At 53.1% G+C, this 23,224-nt stretch overlaps 1 protein-coding gene across 1 annotated transcript in view; it reads left to right on the plus strand.

The window, feature by feature from the left end:
- Nucleotides 1-215: 215 nt before the first annotated feature.
- Nucleotides 216-23,224, plus strand: part of LOC123824993 (myosin-9-like) — a 41,288-nt gene continuing 18,279 nt past the window's right edge. Inside the window, exon 1 of the mRNA XM_045848416.1 lies at nucleotides 216-313. Within this exon, the coding sequence (XP_045704372.1) occupies nucleotides 283-313 (31 nt within the window). The 5' untranslated portion in view covers nucleotides 216-282. The remainder of the gene's footprint in view (nucleotides 314-23,224) is intronic.

A 23,224-nucleotide genomic window follows, 5' to 3' on the forward strand; every position in this document is an offset into this window, starting at 1 on the left:
AGCAGGAGTGCGCTGGAGGGTGGTGAGCGACTTCTCTGGAAGAGCAGCGGGCAGAGCCCAGCACACACAGAGACACGCTGGGTTGAGCCCACTTGGCCCCTGTGTCCATCCCAAAGGGCACCAGCAGAGACCGGGCCTCTTGCTGCCCCCTGTGGCCACAGCTGGCTCCCATTCCACCCACAGTTTGTTTTCTCTTCCCCAGGGGTGAAGCGCCGCCTCTTTCTAGCCAGACACAGGAGGGCGAGCTGAAGGGAAAAGCCCCGAGATCCCACTGCTGACACCATGGCCTCAGAAGCTGGCAACGTCGACCCAGGTAGTCAGCGCCCTCTTCCCTGGATGGTTCATACTCATGACCCAGAACTGAGGGTGGCGCCTCCAGGCTGAGTGTATCCACACAGGAACAGGAACCTGCAAGGGGGCTGATGAGGGTCCTGGAGCCCCCAGTGGGGGCCAAGGGGAGCTCCCTCATGTCAGAGTCGATGGGAGGGGTCCCATTCCTGGTTCTCTCCTCACAGTGCTGACTGCCTCTCTTCCCCCTACTCTCATGCAATGACAAAGAAGAGGCCAGCACAGCCCACAGGCAGTTAGGAGTCTCTGGGCCCCTCTACCTGGAACCTGCTAGTTCCAGATGAAGACCTTCCCTGTCTGCTGCACCTCCACCTGTGCAGCTGTGTTAGGGCCTGCCCCGAGCTCCCAATTATAAACACCTGCTCTCACGCAGGAACTGTTTATATGGATCAAAAATGAATCGCAAAGGTCAGCTTTGTTATCTGTCCCCCTTGCCCCACCATCAGTACATACACAGTTGAGTGTTCTGGTTCCCTCCTTCTAGACCTGGGTTCCTTTCTCCCTTACATGAACCAAGGGGAAAGAACAAACAGCCCTCCACCCACCCAAATCAGGGATGCATTGCCTTGGCAACCAAACCACCCTCCCAGGAGGGTCCCAGGAGAAAAATTTCTTGTTGATGCTGCAGGACAAGGGAGGGGAGGACAGATCAGAAGCCAGGAGCTCCTGAGCGGGCTCCGGGACCCCTGAGGGAGGACTAGAGCTGACGGATCCCTGAGGATAAACAAGATGACCTCCTGCTGAAGAAATCAGGAAGGGTGAGGTCACAGGTGCCAATGGGGGAGCTGTGTCCCCTGTGACCCGCCTGGAGGGACAGAGGTGATATTTATTGATCACAGCATTAGAGCTGAGGTCTAAACCCCTACTTCCCTGGTGACCCCCTTCCAGCCCTGACCCGTGTGGTCAGTGGGTTGGGAGTCATCTCAAAAGTGAAAGGTCACAGGTTGAATTCCCTGTCAGGGCACATGTGTGGGTTGTGGAATCGGTCCTTCGTCCCCTTGTGAGCGAGAGGCATCCAATTATTTTCTGAGAAAAACATTAATCTCCTTCTCCCTCCCTTCTACTCTCTCTAAACATAAAAAAAGAAAATCTCAGAAAGAAAAAGACACCCCCTCCACTGGCCATCTTGGGGATTCTGTGAGCAGCAGGAGGAATCCTGTTAGCAGGGCAGTTTTACTGAAATCAGTGGTGTGTGGTCCGAAACATTTTTAAATTAAAAAATAAACACCCAGAGGTAGACTACAGCATAGAATGAAGAACAAGTCACATGAATTTTCAAACATAAGGAGGCAGTAAATTAATGTAGAGTGATGTCTGACACTGGGCTCCCATTCAACCTCTGAGCTCTCCGCCTGCTGGCGTTGGGCCGTCATTACCCTGTCCGAGTTTCACTTTCCTTTTCCTGGAACAAGAATAATGTGTCTAGTGGGTATTAGCAGGAAACACGTTTCCCCTCCCGTCTCTGCACACACATTGCACACACTAGTCCCCCACCCCTCAGTGGCCACTCCACAGCCTCCAAATCCCTGAGAGCCACACGTTTGTGGCAGCTCAGCTGGGCAGTCATCTTGCTCTGTGCTGACGTGAGACTCTTCACAGTCGGTACAGGGTCTGCCCCATTTCAGGTGAATACACTTGTTTTACTGTAGCAGCAGGAGTGCAGTTGTTACTGGGTGTTGCCCAGGCCCTTGCTGGAGGCGGAGGTCATACAGCACGTATGCCCTGCACTCTCTTTCTGAAAGACCAACAAGTCTGAATTCCCAGACACACCGACATCCCAGGATCAGATATTTAATCCCTGAGGCTGGAAGTTCCAGATCCCAGGGCTGGCAGGGCTGTTTGCTAGGCAGATCCCTCTTCCTGGTTTGCAGATGGCGGTGTTCCTGCTCTGTCCGCACATGCTCTATGCTTTCCCTGTGTGCACGGGGTGCAGGGGCGGAGGGGGAGAGGGAGGGATATATCCGGTGTCTTCCCGTAAGCACACCAGTCACATTGGTTTAGGGTCCCACACATGTGACCTCATTTAACCTTAACTGTCTCCTCAAAGGTAATTTCAAAACAGAGGCACATGATGGGGAGGTCCAGGTTTGAACATAAGGATTTTGGGGACCTGGTTCAGGCCATAACACCACGGGAGCCGCCAAAAGGACCTTAGTGACAGCCGCTCAGAAAGGTTAACATTCACCCACCTGATTTATACTCAATACCATTCATATTCTGCAATGATTTCTTCTCACCTTATTCTTTTTTCTTTCCATCCAGAGAGTGAAGGCTTTCTCCCTGCCATTGGGTTCTTAGAGGACCCAATGGACATAGAGAATCTGCAACATATGCTGAGTGGTGAAGCCTGGGAGAGATTTGTGGCTGCGGCGAAATTGCCCAGGTAACCTCCAGGAGACACCTGTATTGTCGCCAGATCTTCCCCTGATCTAGCTGACTCTGCCAAACACACCTCCAGGCAGGGCCCTGTGGTTGGGGTTGAATGCATTTCTTCTCAACAATCCATGAGGAAGGCTTTCTTCTAATCATTCGTAGGCAGTGAATGACCTCAGGTTGAAGAGAGACAAAACTTGCAGGGGAAGGTTTCTTAATGACTTGCTGTCTTATTCCTCTGTTCAATTTTATTTAGAGGAGAAGATAATGCATGTGAACTGTATAGCCTAATGACTGAAACATAGTAGGTGCTCAGTTAACATGAACTTTTCAAAAGATCGTTGGGAAAACACAGGGGCCAAGGGTCTTCCTCCTGGAGATGGGAGGCAAGCAGGACTTGCTTGGGGACGAGCCTGCTGCACCCTGGTACATGTGGAGTCTCTGGGGTTTGGCTCGGGGGGCTGTCCCTCCCTCAAGGAGGACTCGGACACACACTGCAGGGCCTGCTGGCCCAGAAGGCGGAGAGGCTGGATGGAGCCGGGCCGAGCTGGTTGAATCCTGACTCTGTGTCTGCCCAGCTCTGGGGCTCTGTGCTTCTGTCTCAGAGTCTCTGATTTGTCATCTCTCTGTTCAGTGGGAACAGCAGGTCATGTGATAGGGTGTGGTGGTGAAGGCCATAGGGTGCACTGCAGGGTGAAGTGTGAGGGAGCTAGTGCAGTCATCCTGTCCCGGGGCCGAGACAGGCCTGCACCAGGCTTAGAGCCAGGGGTGAAGATGGAGCAGGGCTGGGTCCAAGATGGAGGACCAGGAGGAAGACCCAGCAGTGGGGCTGGGACTGAGGCTCATCAGGCACAAACTGGAGAGGCCAGGGCCCTAGTGGTGGTCCTGTGTGGGGGAGGGGACATTTCTTCCTTCCCTGATTCAATCTCCTCACTGCTGGGAGTAGCGGGTATGGGAGACCCTGTCCTCCACACTCTGCCTGGGAGCTGGGGTCCTGTCTGCCATTTGGGACCCTCTTCCATTCTGTGTCGTGTCATCCCTGACCAGGGAGAAGGCAGGTTGTGTGGCTCATGACAGACTCCAACATCAGAATGGGTGGCTGTGGCTTTTGTGTAACTTGGGGGATTCCAATGCACCCCCTCAGCCCTCTGAGTCTGAGGAAAGCGCTTCCTGCCCCACTGGTCCTGATGCAGGTGTCAGGCCCAGCGATTCATGCACATGGTTGGCAAAGTGGCCCGTGTCTCTAGGAGGTTCCATGAACTTGGACATGGCTTTGATGCCCACACAAGGGAAGCTGTCACCAGCTAATGTGTGAGTTAGGCTGTTGACAGCTGAGAGGTTGGGGGTGCTAGATGGGGGCCTGGAGAAACCATGGAACCAAGGTTTGTAGGAGATCCCCTGCTTCCCTGTGAACTGGGGCTATGCCTGGATCCACTGACCTTCGTTTGGGGAGGTCAAAGGGCATCAGTCTTGGCAGAGAGCAGATGCCACCCAAAATGACCATTAGTGTGATTAATTGAAAGTGTCCACAATTGCCACAATGCAAAAGTGAGGGCACAGTCACCAGTGCTGCCCTTGCTTTTGACACCCACTCAGAGTACCCACTCAAAGCTGTCACACCCACGGTTACAATTTGTGACAGGGAAGGACACAGGTCACAGTCAGCCACAGGAGAGAAGCCTGAGGCAGAGTCAGGGAGGGTGTGAAATGTGAAGCCTCCATTGTCCCCAGGACACCTCACTGTCCCCATTCAGCTGTGACAATGCCCACGAAGCATTGCCAGCCAGGGGAGCTCACCCTGGAAAAGAAAACTCTTCCGACCCTTGTTAAGATGGAAGGAAGCTCTCACCCAGGCTGACGGCAGCACCTGTCCCAACTCTCACAACAGAGAGGAGAGACGGGGCTCCACTCTGAATGCAGCAGAGACCCCTTGGGGGTTAGAGCCAAAGAACAGACTGGGGGGACGGTGGGTGGGACATGAGTGAGAGGGGGTGTCATAGGGCATGGGGACTCTTACTAAGCTCACCTAACAGGGTCCTTGCTACAGGCAGGTCAGGGACTGAGGCTGCAGAGTGGGGGAAGAAGGATTGATCAGCTGTCACAGCACGTCTGTCATCACAGTTGGGAGACTCTCCCTGACCTGACTCATCAGGATTCTTGCTAGGACTGGAAGATACAGGCTGTCAAGGATAGAACATGGAAGGCCAAGGTCAAGGCCTAGTTGAGAAGAGGGCTCAGAAAAGCCTGAGGTGCATGGGGAAAAGAGTCTCTCTCACCCCGAGCTTCGGTGCACAGAGGGCTCCTGGGGTGGATCACATGCTGCCCACATGGCTGACCTGTAGTGTCAAGCCCCTCCTGGATGTCTAATGATTGTCTTTACTTTCTAGTTCCTTCTTAGACCAGAACTGATACCACGGGACCCCAAACCTCCATCATATGTTACCCTGTCAGACTGTCTAGTGGCCACAATGTCAGGCTCCTATCAGTCAGGACATTCTAGGGACCCAGAGCGCACATCCCAGTGTTTAAGGCAAAGGGAAGGCCTCTCAGTGGTCAGGTTCCGTCTGCACCCCAGTCTAGGATTCTGTGAGTGAAGGTGTTTCGGCTCCTGTCTACTCTCCTTCTTCACCCTTGGAGTCCCCGGTCCACAGTCACTTAAGTGTTGATGGGGTCAACCTGCCCTTGAGTGAAAAGCCGTCTTCATGAAATACTGACCACTTCGGGGCATCCTAGGAGGACTTTCCCTTATTTATCCCTGACGGAACCAGTGCTGGGGAGCATGTACAAGGGACAAAGTATGTGTTTAATGTTGAAAGAAAAAATCTCTACATTTGTAAAATTCTTTCTGTTTGCTATATAGTCAAAGCTCTGTAATTGTGCAGGATGGATCTTAGTGAGCCGTTTGTAGACATGTCAACTGCCTTTCTCACTCACTTGGCCTCGGTCACTACAGGGAGGAGGCAGATGTGCTGTATGAAGACCTGAACCTGCTGAAAGGACTCATGGCCGTGAAGGACAAAGATAAGCCGTCACAGGACCAGCTGTTTAGGGAGATGGTTCTGAAGGAGTTTCCTCAGGTGGAACAGGAGCTCGAGGAGCGCATAGGGAAGCTCCACGCGCTGGCAGACAGCGTTGACAAGGTGCACAGGCGCTGTACCATCTCCAATGTGGTGTCCAGTTCCACTGGCATTGTGTCTGGCATTCTGACCATCGCTGGCCTGTCCCTGGCACCTCTGACAGCAGGGGCCAGTCTGGTGTTTGCAGCAACTGGGGCAGGACTGGGGGCAGCATCTGCCGTGACCAGTGTGTCCACCAGTATCGTGGAAATGTCAAAGAACAAATCAGCAAAAGCCAAAGCCAGTCACCTAGTGTCAGATGCCATGGACAATGATGAGCTGGTCACTGAGGATTTAAGTCACAGAGCACCCAGAATTGTTTCCTTAGTAAAGTGCATCCGATCTGTGCAGAAAATTTTGAAGAACGTCCGTGCCTTCAAAGTGGCCAAAGCCAGGCATCTCTTAGCAGCAAAGGCCACGGTTTTTATGACCGCAGGGGATATCTCAATCCGAAGCAGCAGGCAGGTACAGAAAGCTTTTGGTGGCACTGCTCTGACAATGACCAAAGGAGCCAGGGTGTTTGGTTTGGTCACTGCAAGTGCCTTCCTTCTGGTGGATGTGTACACCATTGTGAAGGAGTCAATGCACTTGTATGAGGGGCCAAAGGCAGAGCTGGCTGAACAATTGAGGGAGCAGGCCCAGGGGCTGGAGAGGAAGCTGAAGCGACTCAGAGAGATTCACAGGAATCTGCAGTATGTCATGTGCTCCAAGGATGAGTGAGCAAAGAATGTGACTAAGCTACACCAGCCAGGGCTCTAGGAACACTTGTAGATTACCCCAGTGCATGTAAGACAACCTCCCCATGGGCTTTCATCCCTCTGCACATGCATGGGAAACTGGAAGAAGATTTCTGAGATGAAGGCCTCACAGCTTCCGGACTTCTGGCCAAGATGGAAGCATAGGTAGACACACTGTGTCTCCTCACACAACCAAGAGAGGGACAACAACAATTTAGAAACAGAATAACAATCAGAACTGATAGAAAATTGAACTGTTTGGAAGTCAGACAACCAAGAAATTAAAATAGACACGTTCATGCAGACCAGTGGGAGGGGTGGAGTCGGGTAGCCAGGCACGGGTCTTGGCACAGAGAGCAGAGAGTGTCGGGACCAGACATGTAAGGCATCCGGGGCGCGCAAGACCGCAGCGGGTGAACCCTGAGCATGCAAGTGGCAGCTGGCCGACCCTGGCTGAGGGGTGGCAGCTGGGAGACCCAGCGAGGGGGGAATTGTGAAGTAAGACTCTGTGTGCAACCCAGGATCCCATTGCTGGGAAATAGAGCCTTGGGGCACTGATTAAAAACACCTGTGGGGGGTTGAGGCGCAAGGAGAGACTCCCAGCCTCACAGGAGAGGTCATTGGAAAGACTCATGGTGTGCACAAGCCCACCCACATTGGAATCAGCACCAGAGGGACCCGGTTTGCTTGGGGGAAGCTGTAGAAGGGACTGAAGTCTGATGGAGAGCCGAACAAGCACCATTGTTCCCTCTTGGGCCCCGCCACCACATACAACATCACAATCCAGCAACTGGGTTTCTCCACCCTGTGTGAACACCTAAGGCTCCACCCCTCATATGTAACAGGCGTGACCAGACCAAAAGCGAAAAGGAAAAGATGGCTCAAACAGAAGTGAAAGCCCCAGAAGCTGTATTTTTAGGCGACCGAGAGATAGCCAACCTATCAGATGCATAGTTCAAAGCACTGGTGATCAGGATGCTCACAGAATTGGCTGACTTTGGTTGCAAATTAGATAAAAAAATGAAGGCTACCATAAGTGAGATAAAGAAAAATGCACAGGGAACTAATAGTGATGGAATGAAAGCTGGGTCTCACATCAATGGAGTGAACCAGAAGGGATAAAAAAAAAATACAAGCAGAAAAGAAGGAAGAAATAAGAATTCAAAAAAACGAGGAGAGGCTTAGGAACCTTCAGGACATCTTTAAACATTCCAACATCTGAATTATAGGGGTACCAGAAGAAGAAGAGGAAGAGCAACAAGTGGAAAACTTATTTGAACAAATAAGAAAGGAGAACTTCCCCAATCTGGCAAAGGAAATAGACTTCCAGGAAGTTCAGGAAGCTCAGAGAGTCCCCAAGAAGTTGGACCCAAGAAGGAACACACCAAGGCACATCATAATTACATTAGCCAAGGTAAAAATGAAGGAGAGAATCCTAGAAGGAGCAAGAGATAAGGAGACAGCAACCTACAAGGGAGTTCCCATCAGACTGTCAGCTGATTTCTCAAAAGAGACCTTACAGGCAAGAAGGGCTGGAAGGAACTATTCCAAGTCATGAAAGGCAAGGACGTACATCCAAGATTGCTCTATCCAGTGAAGCTTTCATTTAGAATGGAAGGGCAGATCAAGTGCTTCCCAGAGAAGGTCAAGTTAAAGGAGTTTATCATCACCAAGCCCTTATTTTATGAAATGTTAGAGGGACTTATCTAAGAAAAAAAAGATTAAAAAATGTATAGTAAAATGTAGCAAACTCACAGTTATTAACAACCACACCTAAAACAGAAACAAAAGCAAACTAAGCAAACAACTAGAACAGGAACAGAACCACAGAAATGGAGATCACATGGAGGGTTAGCAACAGGGGAGTGGGAGGAGTGGGGGGAAGGTACAGAGAATAAGCATAGATGGTAGGTAGAAAATAGACAGGGGAAGCACAAGAATAGTATGGGAAATGTAGAAGCTAAAGAACTTATGACACATGGACATTAACTAAAGGGAGGGAATTTGGGTGGGAGAGGGTGTGCAGAGTGGAGGGGAATGAAAGGGGGGTAATGGGACAACTGTAATAGCATAATCAAAATATATTAAAGAAAAAACAAAAAGAAGACTTCACAGCTTCCAACTTTCAGAGAGTATCATTGTCCCCTGATTTCCAGAAGCTGGCCTTTAACTGTTTCTAGAAATTTTGATTTTCTTTATGTGGATGTTTTTCATCTATCAAAATCCCCTGGAAATACACCCCAAAGTACCTTTCTGGAGTACGTTGTTAGAGTTCTCCCTTCCTTGTGTTGCAGGAGGTAACCCCGGAAGGAACCTGAGACCTGGCCAGGGACTATAGGGTCCTGGTTGCCAGGGAACACCTTTTAACACTTAGGTAGCCTCTAGGCATGAGGGGCCAGAAGGGAAACAAAGTCAAGGCCCTGGCCTAACAAAAGCAGTCTAACAGAGCACTTCAGACAGAGCACTGCCTAACAAAAGCAGTCTAACAGAGCACTTCATACAGGAGGTAGAAGCAAAGGAAGACATGCCTGCCCCCTGACCTAGCAGTCCTGAGCCTGGTTCCATTGGGCTGCCAGGCATTCGGAACAACACAAGGAGACTGTGATCGTGGGCGTGGGGGGGCCTTGAAAGTCTCTGTGTGTCATCTCCTCTAGTGGGAAAAGGAAAAGCTCAAGGCTGTGTACCCACCCCAGGCCTAGAAGGGAGAAGGGGAGGGGTCTGACGTGTCTAAAAAGGGGCCCATAAACAATTTTGGTCAAATGCCTGCCCCCTGTCACATGTGTAAAATGAACGGATAGAGTCTGGAGCAAGATAAGACTTGGGGCTAACAGACCCTGATATGTACCTACATTTGGGCAGTCCTGTCTGTCTAAAAGCTGCCTCATCTGTACCCACCAATCAAAATGTCACCTCTTCACCCCACGCTGCCAACTATGTAAGTCCTCAGAACAAAGGGCTTTCGTCTCTTCTGTTGGCTCAAGGTTTCTTGCCACATGGGAGCCTCTGTCCACGGAGCTCCTGGCCACCCCTATTTGCCTACCAGGGCCTTTGGCCACCTTGCTCTTGCCACCCTAGCTCTAGCCACCCTTGCTTTTGCTGTCCCACTCACTAATTAACTTTGCTTGCATGCTAATAGGCTCACAGACCTGTCATTCTTTACTGTGTCAACGAGAGAACCAGGGTTTCTCTGGTAACACATGGGAGTTGCTATGTCCTTCACCTCAGCATTGGCCTCCAGAGAGGGAACTTCTTAGGTCGTTCTCTGTGCACAAGGAAGGATTACGGGGAGCTGGAGTGGCATTGCTGGGAGTGTCGGCTCTCAGATGTGAGTCATCTGGGTGCATGCTCAGCCAGCGCCCAGAACTGCTGCTGCACAGATGCTGCCTCCCAGGTCACCCGGTGCATCCTGGGAGGGTGCGAAACAGCTGCTCTTATTTCTGTAGGAAACGTCACTGCTCAGCATGTGCCTACGCTGACTGAGCTAAACCACATGCCTAGAAGAGGTCGGAGCTGCACGTACAGGGTCATGAATAGTTCTGCTGATGTTTTTCCAAGGCTGTTGTTTTACTTCCTCATGTTCTTTGTAGAGTACTTTCCGTATTGTAAAATTTAAGGCTGTAAAATTTTTTGAAGAATTTCCTGTCTAGCTGAACTGTGTCGGCATCATAACCTCAGAATCCACTCTAAGCTGGTCAAGAACAGCTCTACCCAAACCCTTCCGCCTGAGCAGCAGTGCTGACCTGGGGCATATCCATTGCCACAACGTTGTCTGCTCGGAATCCCAGCTTATACTCAACCTCGGCCTTGGCATGCCAAGTGACATGCAGGATATTTGTCTGACTGTGTACTGACAGATTAAAGGATAGAGCGTAGGGACTAATAAGGTCATTTCTCAAATGAGAATGTTCTGCATCCAGACCCATGTGCCGATGAGCCAGCCCACCTCATCCTTGCTCAGGAGGAGCCTCATGCAGGGCCACCACCATTGCTGCCCTCCCCTGGCCCAGAGCAGTACACAGCTTGGAGCTGGGATGGTAGGGTATGGCCCCCCTGTTTATCGGGGTGCCATCCATGGCAGCTGACCAGCACTTTAGATGGCCAGAACATACTGCCACCACCCCTTCGGTGACCTTGTCCACTTCCTGTTCTTTTTCTTGCTTCAAACTGGCTCCTTAGCAAGACTTCTGGGTTTAGCCTGTGACTCAGTCCCAGCTTACCCTACGAGCACCCAGGTAGGGCAGGAGCATTCATGGTGGAACAGTTGGGCCTTGGTCCCTCCCCTCCCTGTGCTGGTGGAACCGAACAATGGGATGGTTCTCTCACTCAGTCTGAGAACAAGTGCAGCCAGCTCACCGAAGACGTCTCCACTCTGGGTTCCCAGCTGCAGGACACACAGGTAAGGGCGGCAGCAGCTCTCTACAGCTGGACCTTCCCCGGGAGGATGCGGTGCCCACAGCGCTCTGCAGCTGGACTTTCCTGGAAGGATGCGGTGTCCAGGTGACATCCCCTGCCAGACCTCTGCGAGTTCTGAGCAGGGCTCCTCTGATTTCACGTGCTCCCCTGCATCCACAGGAATTCAGGGTCCCCCAGGCTCCCACCAGGTCTTCACCAGCTGTGCCCTGAGTCAGAGGGACCAGCTGCTCCTCCCCACAATGGTGTGGGGACCAGGCAGCTCTGACCCTCCACCTCCTGAGCAGCTGTGTAGGGAGAGGCTTAAGAAGGACTTAGTTCCCTCAGTGAAACAGGAGCTAGAGGAGCACATAGGGAAGCTCTGCCCATGGCAGACAAGGGTGACAAGGTGCACAGGGAGTGTCCCATCTCCAAAGTGGTGGCCAGTTCCACCAGGGCTGTGTCTGACTTTCTCGCCATTGTGTGCTGTGCCTGGGACCCATGACAGCAGAGGCATGCTTATGGCAACTGGGAGGGGACTGGGGTTGGCAGGTGCTATGACCAGAGTGTCTACCAGCATGGTGGGACACTCAAAGAACACATCAGTGGAAGCAGGTGCCATCTGTCTGGTGTCAACTGGCAACAACAAAAGGAACGCATGGGTGAATGCATCCCAGCACACCCGATCCCCGCCAGGTATGGGGGGAACGCCCATGCTGGCAAACTGGCCAAAGCAACCCCCTCCTAGCAGCTCGGGCCCATGTTCTCATGACCAGTGGGGTGATATCGGCCCAAAGCAGCCAGCAGCTACAGAAAGCTTTGGGGGTACTGCCCTGGCAATGACCAAAGGCACCAGGTCTTTGGATTGATCACTGCCAGTGTCTCCCTTCTGGTGGATGTGATCATCCCTGTGAAGGAGTCAAACCACTTGCTGAGGGGCAAAGGCACAGTTGACTGAGGGGGCTGAGACCGCAGGCCCAGGGCCTGGAGAGGAGGCTGAGGAACTCAGCTGGCCTCACAGGATTCTGCAGGAAGGCCTGACTCTGTGAGCCCCCAGACCGTAGGGAGCAGGGACGTGTGTGGGACAAAGGCATGGAGGTGCCATGTCAGAGGGAAGGAGAGGGCGAGACAACATTTTCGGAACTGGGTGTGAAGGAGCTCAGTATTGCTATAGCCGAGCACAGCAAGGGAAGGGTTAATGTGGATGGCAGGTGGATCACAGAGAAGAAAGGGATGTGGAGCCTGGAATAAGGGGAAAGAAGGGACAAGAGGGTGATGGAATGGGGAGAACTATATTTTGGACTAAAGAAGACATGGGGGTCGTGAGTGAAGAGAGAGAAGTGGAGGAGCAAGAAGGCCAGAAATACAAACAAGTTTAAAATGAAGAAAGCTGGAGAGTGTGCACAGCTGGCATTTGGAAGTAACGGGGGATTGTCTCTTGACCCTCCCGTGGTTTGCGGTCCCCGCAGGAATGGGGTCTTCCCCTGGGGGTGGTCTCCAGCTCTGCTTTCCAGTATGAACTCACTGCTATCTTCCAGCAGGTCTATCGTAGCTAAGCAGGGACTTCTTTTTAAAATAATGTTTTCTTTTATTATTATTGCTTAAGTTTTCAATTAAGGTTGACATATATTAGTTTCAGGTGTGATTAGACATTTATCTACTTTTCAAAGCTGACCACCTGATACATCTCATTCCCATCTGACATCATACATCATTTTTACAGTACTGTTCACTGTAGGCAGTGACTTGTTGATGAAGATGATGAAGATGGTGATGATGGCAATGGTGGTGATGACAGCAGAGTGTGTGAATATTCAACAAGTTGCCCCCGCTCTTTGGGCCAGGGAGCTCAGAGAGACCAGTGAAGTTCCCATGAAGCTCCAAGTGCTGTGTTGGACCAGTGGTTGATTTAAAAAGAAAAAAGAAAGGAAGGAAAAGAAAGAAAAGTGAAACCGGATGCCAGCAACAGGTCAAGGAACCCCTCGGTGTGTCTGGGGGATATGTGAGATGGGGCCGTGGACATGGCCTCTCTGAGCCTCAGCTTTCTCGTCAGTGGCGGGGATGCGGGGGCCGTGCAGGGTGATGTTTCTGATCGGTCTGGCTATCCCGTCTTATGTCATGTCGACTTCAGTTCCATACACGTGCACTGACACATCCAGCCTTTGTTGTGTTGATGCTGGGCTGGTCGGGGCTCTGGAGACCTGACTTCCCTCCCCCTGAGCCTGCCCCCCAGGATCTCAGGCAACAAACCTTCCATTGCTCCTCCCGCTCACTCATTGGGCTCCCACTCACATCCCGCCGTGTCCCTGAGACCTTGGTGCCCCAAAAGTCCCACTGGGACACCTCCAGGAAGCTTGTGCACATCCGGCTTGGGCTGAGCACAGGCGTGTGCCTCACCCAGCAGCTGGAACCCAGGAGTGACTGTGGCACAGGAGGCTGACTGACACCGGAAGGGCTTGTTTGCAGTGTGAGGTAGGGTCATCAAATAACAGTGGGACAGAGAGAGACTGCCAGACACCAGACATCCTCTCCAAGCTACCTCCTGCAAGAGCTTCCAGAATGGTCTTCTGTGTTGGGCCTGGTGGCCCGCCCTGTCCCTGCCCCCGAGTCTGTTCTCGACACTGAGCCAGAACAGCCCTCAGGAATACAGACCTCAGCAAACACCTGCTTCCAGCTTCTCAGTGGCTTCCCTTTGAGAGCAAAGGCACTTTGTTGTGCAGAGGCACAACAGCTAGAAGCCTCCTTGCAGCCTAATAACCCGTGTTAGCCTGGGGTTCCCTGAGGGTGGAGCTGGAGTCAAAGCTCAGTGAGAGAGGATTTATTTGGGACTGAGGGACCCAGGGAAGTGAAGCAGAGAGGGAGGGAAAGTTGATATAAGACATGGCCTTACTTTGGTCACCTGTGTGGGTGACTGGGTCTGGAGATCTTCCCCGAACCTTCATGGAGTGGCCTCAGATGCACCCTCTGCAGGGAGAAATGAGGGCAGCATCTGACCTCTGCCCCCATCACCCTCAGACTTGGTCCCGTGGGCACTGAGTCTGCATTTCCACGTGTGGAGCACGTGAGCACCACACAGGCTTCCAGGACTGGGGCCGGCACAGGAAGCAAGAGACACGGGACAAGCACAATGACCCACGACAATTCCTAAGCCACTCACGGAGGGCAAGCAGTGACATAAACGTCTTTTTGGATGTACCGTCCCATGGGAGTCTTTTCTCATCCCTCTGACTCTCTGTGAGCCAACGCTGCCCTGAGGCCCTCAGTGGATCTTTCCATTTGTTCCTGAAGTCAGGAGTCCTGGCTGCCCACTGGCCAGGCCCTGAACAAGGGGTTTCCCTCCTCTGCCATTCTTCATCAGTTCTTGGTCCACTCACGTGTTTGCATAGATGCACCTGGGCATTCGCTGGAGTGTTTCAGGCACTGGGTAAGCATGCCACTCAGCAGCCCCTCAGCCCTGCCCCCCTGAGCCCTCACAGTGGAAGTTCACTTGGCTAAATGTGCATTTGAGGCAGCCCCACTGCAGTCTTCGTGCCAGTTGGGATCCCTTTGGTTATAAGCCCCAGAGACTGAGTCTGGCTAACAAACACAAAGGAGAGTGTCCGTGGGAAGGGAGCTAGGGCAGCTCAGAGAATGCGGAGGAGCCCAGGACCTACAAATCAGGAGGGACGGGACTGGGCAGGTCCAACGTCAGGAGCTTGTGTCAGCGCCCTAAGGTCCCTGATTTCAGGTGTCTTAGGTCCAAATACCTAGACCCTAGTGTCTCTGAGTGAAGTTTCAAGCTCTCAGCAGAGAGAATAGCTTGGGTCAGGTGACAGGATCCTTGGACCAATCAGTCAGGCCAAGGGGTCAGGAAGAAGAATGGGGAACAGGGACAGAAACCCTCGGGGGAAGGCTCAGGTCAAGGGCTCCCCGTGACTTTGTGGTGTGGCCCCTCGTCCTCGGAGCAGGAGCTGCAGTGGGAGCAGGACCTCCAGAAGCTCAGCCTGAGCACCAGGCTGCAGCAGGTGGAAAAGGAGAAGAAGTCCCTGAAGGAGAAGCTGGAGGAGGAGGAGGAGGCCAAGCACAACCTGGAGAAGCAGATTGCCACTCTGTTTGCCCAGGTTCAGTGCTTCCTGCCCCAGAAGACCCCTGGGCAGCTGGGTGGCTCAAGGACACTGGTTGGATTCTCCAAGATGTGACAGAACATCCTTATTTTCACCACTGTCCAGCTGACACCTAGCATTTTCTTCCTGATGAATGTAGATAAAAAACCACGGCAGTCCCAGTGCCTGTGGTCCTGGTCACTAGAAACCACCAGTGACCATGCCCCAGACCGGGCATGGCTTTGGGGAAGTCACTGAGCTCCTTGTACTTCAGGAGGCTGCTCTCTGTGGTGCTCATGGAGAGGCATGTGGGTCACTCACCAGTTTAGTGTAACCTCTGACAGCTACCTTTGTCTGCTTTGACTTTCCTGATCATCCAGTGTATTTTGTGTATCAACATGGGATGATGAGGAGTCGTATTCTGGTCTGCGCTGTCACAGGATCCACAGCAAAAGTGGACCAAGTACTCCGTTTTCGGTTCTGTGTTGGGACTTAAGTGCCCCAGGCCAGATGTGCCCTATCTGCAGGACAGGTTTACCGTCCACCCCATGGTCCGGAGGAGCAGCCAGCATGTGCGTGTGGTGGCAGTTTTCTGCTGCGTGGAAGGAGGAGGCAGCAGGACAGCTGCCTGGGTCCTCCTGACCCTAGCAGAAAATACCCCGGAGGGCACCAGCCCTGCTGCCTGGGGCGAAGTGAATGGAGGACGCTCCTAGCTGAGCCTCTAGTTTGTGTAAATGAGCAACCTGCAGCCGGCCACAGTGGAGAAGCCCTCCAGACCTGACCTGCGCTCGGCTCCACAGACTGTGAAGATGCCCTCGGCACAAAGTTGGTCCCTCTTGCTGGGTGGCAGGGGAAGCCTCCTCACCTGGGTTTGCTCTCTGGTCTCTATTCACCAGGAGCAGGCCAGCTCCCAGCTGCCAAGGGCTCAGGTGTGTTCCCTGAGCAGGTGCCATCCTGAGTGTCTCCTTAGTTCTTCTTCCTGGCCAGGTGAGCGACATGAAGAAGATGTAGGATGGCATGGGAAGCCTGGAGACTGCTGAGAAACCCAGAGGATACTGTAGAAGGACCTGGAGGGGCTGAGCCAGCTATACGAGGAGAAGGTGGCCGCCTGTGACAAGCTGAAGAGGGGGACGTGGCCACAGCAGGAGCTGGTCAGCCTGCTTGTGACTAGGACCACCAGCAGCAGAATGTCTCCAAGCAGAAGGAGCAGCAGAAGGTTGACCAGCTGTGCACCTGCACTGGGCCGGGCGCACCCTCGGCCCTCCGTGCATGGCGCTGCTCTGCTCCAGAGCCAGCAGGAAACCAGGTGCGCTTCCTGTTTGCAGACTTTTCTGTGCCCCTTGACACTGACCTTCTTGTAAAAGCCTTTTGTTTGGAGAGGAAAAGATCTGTCATCCTAAAGAAGTGAACCAGAAGGGAAATCTGCCCACTCTCATGATTCTCTCTGTGCACCCAGGCAGCACTGACCACCAGGGATGGTCTCCTTGGACAGGTCCCCATGGCTAGGGGACAGTGTCCCTGCCCAGGGACAGGTCTGGAGAGAGATCTTATCAAAAGCGGTCAAGGGAGACACCTCCATAGGGTCCAAGCCATGAGCTCAGGCCCCTCCTCCAGGTGCCATGGAAGCAGAGCCCACAGGGGACAGGGGACCCTGTGGAGTACATCCTGGACTACATCTTCTAGGGTCACCCAAGAGGTGATGCTAGACTTGGGCTTTGAAAGATAAGCATCATTTCCCAGGTGGTAGAAGTTGGTGCTTCTGGCAGAAGGACCTATGTAAGCAAAGGTCTTGAGCTGCCTGCAGGTGGCCTTCAATTGTGGAAGGAGCGCAATGCAGTGCAGCAGGTCTACAATGAGCACCTGCAGGGTCAGGGACTGTGCTGAAAGCTGGTGACAGAGAGTGGGAACAAGGCAGGCATTTTGGGGGCTGTGGGGAAGATGAGAGGGCAGGGGTCTGGGGACAAGCCCCTGGAGCAGGGGGTGTAATGTGTCCCAGGGATTCCCCCAGTCTGTCAGGGGCAGGTCTTCCTTCCAGAAGCAGGAGGCAGGACGGGCTGGGCCCAGAAGGCCCTGGCTGTGGGCTCTGGGGTTGCCCCTCAGAGGGGTCAGCAGGGAGGTGGTGACCAGCTGCTTGTGTGGGGTGATGCCATTTGGGTGATGTGCTTGTTTGGTGGTGAGTTTCCCAGAATTGGGCACTTGCTTTCCCTTTTGCTTTCTGAAACCTCTGGGGCCAGAAGAGGTGTTTCCTTTTTGCTCAGACTCACTTGGCGAGTGGATCTGCACAGCTAAGAGCAACGAAGTCTTGTTCCAGCTCGGCCAGAGCAGGGTCCTTGGTAAGCTGGGGAGGGTAGGAGCCCTCCACCCACCTCCCATCCTCACAACACCTCCCTGAGGCAGGGGCTGTGTCGCTATTCTGCAGAGGAGGGAAACTGAAGCTCAGAGCCTGGGTTTGCCCCCAGCTGTGTCTGAGGGCTTCCTCCCTCCCCTGGGGCCCTGGACACTGGAGAGGAGGGGAAACGGCTGGGGTGGGTTCACAAAACTCCCCCCAGCTGAGCTCGGGTCCTGGGCTCCCTGAGTCATGAGCAGGGACCCCAGGTAGAAGGTGGCTGTTGGGGTGACTGGGAGAAAGTGAAACGAGAAAAAGAAATGCGTTCCTGCTCCCTGTCACCCAGGGACCCCAATAGGCAGGGACAGGGATGAATCTCTGTGGGCGCTTTATTCAGAGGAGCCCGTGGCAGGTGGGGCTTCTGGGCATAAACACCGTCAGTTCCCCAGAGACCACGGTCCCCAGAGCTGTGCGCTGGCACACGGGAACAGACAGTTGTCCACACCCCAGAAACCGTGGTCTGAGAAGAATCAGGCTGATGGCCTCACGGTCTGGACAGTGTGACATTTCCTTCCAAGTCAGCCTTTCTGTACCAGAGAAGAAGGTGTGGGCGGTGAGGGATTTTGAAATTCAGGGAAAAATTAGATTAAAAAAACAACTGCAGCATTCTCCCCCTGGGCAGTGAGCTGTCCCTGGGCGGGTGGGCAGGCTTCTGTGTCTCCCTGGGAATCAATGGCTTGGACGTCCCCAGCTGTGCCCCACGAGGCCGACTGTGTCTCCTGGGAGTCAGGATGGGCCTTTTCTGCAGCTGCTGAAACCACAGCTTTACCATATGTGTCACCTGCCAGGCTCATAACTATTTACTAGAATTTCCCCCCTCTCGGGTCCCCTACCCAAAGTAGAGGAGGTAGAGGAGGACAGGCAGGTCAGACCCAGCCCTCCCCCTGCCCCCATTTGTGGGGTTCCGGCCATCCTGAGGCTGCCCCCCTGGGGCTGCTGCTGAGATTGGTGGGGGCAAAGGATTGCTTTTGAGATTTTGGGAACCTGAGAGGTTGTTTCTCCCACCCTGTCGGCTCAGTGCTGGGCCCTGTGCCCTGTGGGGAAACCGAGGCCCTGAGCGGGGAGTGACCAGCCCGGGGAACCGTGATGGCAGACTGAGCAGGAAGATGGCCCGGACTTTGCCCCCTGCCCTTGGCTGGAGCTGGGGCCGTGGGGTGAGGGGAGAAGCGAGAGGTGGTCCTGAAACAGAAACCCACGGTGGGTCTTTTGCTCTGGGATTCTTGTGCTCGCCACCAATAAAAATTGTGGCTCTCAATGCCAGAATTTAGTAAAGAGGGAAGTACTTAATTAAAAGTTATACAGGTTTAGAGTAATGGCTGATTTTTGCTGTTAAGTCCCATTCCCTTTGAACACTCGAAAACCCACGAACACACACAAACACACACAGAGTCCTGCCCTCGCCCTTTGCCCAGGCAGGTGCATCTCAGCGCAGGCCAGTGAGAAGCACCGGCGTCCAGAACAAAAGGAACAGAAGTCCGCGGCTCGCTGCTCCCGGTTCCTCCCAGTAACTGGTGCTCGGCTGGGCAGGCGTGTCAAGGTTCCCAGCACCACCAGCCCCGTAGCCGTGATCTCCAGTTCCGAACCCCAGACCACGCAGCACCTCCCCATGGCCGCCCAGCAACAGCCCTCCCACCCCCCTGCTGCACAGGGCTGCCCCCATTTTACTTTCAATCCCAGCCTGGGTCCTTGTGCATCACCCCATTTCCGACTTTTCTCACAATCAGCTATACCTGCTGGCACTCCGGAATTTTCTGCCTTTCTGGCTGCCATTGTTAGTCCTGGCAGGCGTGGCCCTGTGGAGGTGAGAGACCTGTCTCCAAGCTCTCAGGCAGGTGCTGTGACAGGAGGAGCCTCCTCCCAGCTACTTCGTGGGTCAGAGTCACACCTGTCTCCTGGGCCCTAACAAACTGTTCAGCATTATTACGAAGCTAGTCTGCTGATACCAACATGCAAAGTGACTCTCCATCACTGTGCTGCTAGGCTTCTGTGTGTGTGTGTGTGTGGTGGGGGGCAGTTTGTGCCTTCTCAGCCTACGCCCGGTTCCGAATCTCTTTCCACACCCTTCACAGTCCCAGACGAAGGGAGTGAGGTGGGCGCGTTGTACGGCCCCCGCTTTGTCACCTTAACAAACCGACCAAAGTTGTGGCTGCGACTGGAGGAGTCTGAGCTTCCGTCTCGGTGTTTATGCAGGAGAGGGAAACCTGGAGCCTTCTGAGTTACTGAAGCCACGCTTCCCTCCTAAGTACCAGCAGCAACGGGAGGCGTTGGCCTTTACACTGGCTTCTGAGAGCTGTGAGACGCCGGGCAAGTCACTGCTCTGAGAATTTATTGCTCACCCATTTTAGTTTTTACTTATTTAGTGTTTCATCCTCAGCTGAGGATATGTTTGTTAATTTTAGAGAGAGTGGAAGGAGGGAAGAGAGAGAGAGAGAGAGAGAGAGAGAGAAAGCACCGGTGTGAGAGAGAGGCATGGGTCAGTTGCCTCCTGTATGCGCCTCAACCAGGGATCAAACCTGCAACCTTTTTCGGTGTAGGGACGACACTGTCACCCATGATAAAATTTTGGTGACAGTCATTTCACGTTGACCCGCAGGCTCCTGTGGGAGGGGGACCGTCACCCTTTGTGTACGGGTGTGTTGCTCACAGTGGCTCGTGGTCTCCCGTGGGGCTGACTGGGTGGTGGCAGCCGCTGCAGAGTTAACTCTTCAGAGCCCACTCACTCACACTCTCCCCTCCTGGCTTCTGGGGTTTGCGTCTTGATTGGAAATGTTTCCGCAACTCAGCATTGGTTTTAACATTTCTTCCCCCACATCTGTACTTGGTGCCTTCTGGGTTACCTTTAGGATTTCCTTGGGATTGATGGATCCATTGATTGATTGGTTTTGTAGGAGCTTTTTGATTCCTCTCCTTCCTCTCCCCCTCCTCTTCTGTGTCTCCATCTTCATCTTCTTCTTAATACCAACACACTCAGTGGGTGCCCACAGCGGTCAGAAGGAGCAGCACCCTTCATGTGCCCTCACAGGAGCCTCTGGGCAGTGAGCACCGCACCTGGCAGCCTCAGTGAGCAGCAGTGGGAGGGGCTGCAGGGAACTGGGCGGAGCCCCAGACCTGGGCTGGCCATCTGGGGGAGGGGAGGCTTTGGAGTGTCCTGCTCAAGGCCTGGCCATCGTCATCACGTTTTAAGAGGGGGACTCGTGTTTTTTCACGTTCCACTGTTCCTCTCCCTCCTCATATAAAGACATCATGGCTGCGGGAAGGAGACGGGGGAAATAAATGGAACCCCCAGAAATGTGACGGAACTGTCAAGAGTACATTGAAGCAGTGGGGTAATGTGTGTGAAATCTGAGCCCTAGTTTTATCTGTTTTCTGCCAGAAAGAGCTTTTCATTGAGATAGACAGGAAAAACAAATGGAATTATTCAATTGCCAGTGAGTCTGGTGGCTGTGTGTCCAGGTGATGGGACCCACCTGAGGACTGAGCCTGGCTGTGGCGGTGGACGGAGGGCCCAGGGACAGGAGGGGCAGCAGGGAGTGGACAGGGCGTAGAATGGAAATGATCCACTTTGCTTTTCCCCAGTGACGGCCATACGACCTGACTGCCTTCCATTCACCTCCCCTTCGAGTTTGGGGACAATTCAACCTCAACTCAGACCCCATGGTGACAGTGTGGCCCCATCCCCAGGGGTCAAGCCCACGTCCACCCTGAGACAACCTAGGGATGAGCCTTCTAGTGCTGAGACCACAGCATCCACCCAAAGGTTGGGCGTCAATGCCTCCTTCAGATTCATTTGTGACTGAAAGGGGGTCTGTGGGTGAAAAGGGGGGTCTGTGGAAAAATAACCACACGGGGTGATCTCATCATAAATTCTTAACTGGGCAGGTCATGGTGGATGGGCAGACCCCAGGCAATTAACATTTTAGTAAAAGATTTATTTTTTTCATAAGCAAGCCCTGTCCATTGTCCTGTGCATCTAGGTTAACACACATTTGAAATAATTGTAAGTGTTATTAACTTCCTGCTATCCAGTCCCCACCTTGCTTTCTCCCACCTCCATGTGATCTCCCCTGTGTCCCCTCCTGAATTTCAAAAGCAGAAAAGAAAGTGCAAACCATTGTTCTCCAGAGCTCAGTTGGGCTCAAATAAACTTCTCTAGAAATTCTCAAAAAAATATCACTGCCTTGGTGATATTTTCGGGGGCACACCCACTGCATTCTTCCCCGATGGGCGTGTGTCTCCTCAACTCTAAGAGCCACTCTGAGACTGGTCACCAGGGGAACGATGGGCATGGCTGCTCCTCATGGGCTCACCCCCGACCCTGTCTCCAGGGCCATCTGTTCTCCGACGCCCCAGTCAGCTGACAGCAGCCCTGCCTGGGCTCCCCTGTTGCTCCTTCTATCCTAAGGCCTTCCTCCTTTCACTGTCCTCAGCCTTAATGAATGTACTCTCAAAGTCTGTCTATCTGTCTGTCTGTCTATCTATCTATCTATCTATCTATCATCTATCTATCTGTCTCTGCCTTAAAAAGGAAGGGAACCCTGGCCCATGCTACCACATGCACAAACCTTGAGGACCCGGTGCTAAGTGAAACAAGCCACCACAGAAACACAAATACCTTAGGATTCCTCGTGCATGAGGTACTTACAGGGGTCCAGTCCAGGGGGACAGGAAGTGGGGTGGCAGGTTCCAGGGGCCGGGAGGCGGGGGTGGGGACTTAGGGTTCAGTGGGTGCAGAGTTTCCGTTGGACAGAAGGAACGGGGTCTGGAGACCAGATGCACGAGGGCGGAAAGGACTGAGCGCTCCTGGACAGCACTCATCCCATGGGGGAGGCGGCAAATTCCTGCTGTGCATCGTTTACCGTAAGAAATCTTTCAACTAGGAAGATCTGTTTCTTTAGAAAAGACTATTGAAGAGGAAGATAGTAGAGATAGACACCCTCATATCCTGTGAGAATAAGTGTAAAGTGATACGATTTGTTTGCATAAATGTGGGGCTCTAGGTACGAAAGAATTTTTATATATTGATATGCTCTGACCCAGTCATTCTACTGCTAGAAATATCTTAAAGGAAGTGATCGTAAATGCAGGCAAATTTTTATGCAAGAAGAATGTTTTTGCACTCTTTTCATCAAGAATTAGAAAGAAGCTACTGCCCAGCAGCAGGGGAGGACAGCAGAGAGGACTGGGCCCCCTCAGGAGGGCTTGGCCACTGCAGGGATATAGCCAGGGCGGCAGGCCCCCAGGCCCCTAGGGGACAAGTATCTTGCAGAAGCAAGGAGGGGACAGGCTTTGGGAAGTGACAGCACCAGGAAATTGATCAAGACAGAGAAGAGGGCATGAGGTGCAAGACAGTTTGGGAACGAGAGGGTCACTGACAAGTAAGCAGATGCGCATGGGTGAGCATGCGGGGTGTCAGAGAGAGTAGAGCGTGGTCCTCAGGGACACGGGATCTGGGTCAGAGAGACTGCAGTTCCAGTGCCGGCCCCTGCACTGCTGTGAAGCCTTGCCCTAACCCGAGTTCAGGGGAAAACCTGGACTTTCTGCCAGTTCCCTCCCCTGTCAGATGGGAGCCACCGTGGTGCCCACCCCACGAAATGTGTGAGAGCACTTGGTGAGGGAACTAGGAGGGGACGCTGCCATAGATCACGGTCAGTGTTGGCTTTATTGATTAGTAAACACAAATGTTCCAGCCTCAAGAAATCTCCAAAACATCCCTTCCCGTCTTTTCTTCTGTGTTTGGTTTTATTGCTCATTTCGGTTCCTGACTTCTCAGATGTCTGTCTCCTTGTCTGGTCG

The sequence above is a fragment of the Phyllostomus hastatus genome, unplaced genomic scaffold (assembly GCF_019186645.2).
Source record: "Phyllostomus hastatus isolate PE091 unplaced genomic scaffold, TTU_PhHast_1.1 phas_contig_1198, whole genome shotgun sequence".
Taxonomy (NCBI): domain Eukaryota; kingdom Metazoa; phylum Chordata; class Mammalia; order Chiroptera; family Phyllostomidae; genus Phyllostomus; species Phyllostomus hastatus.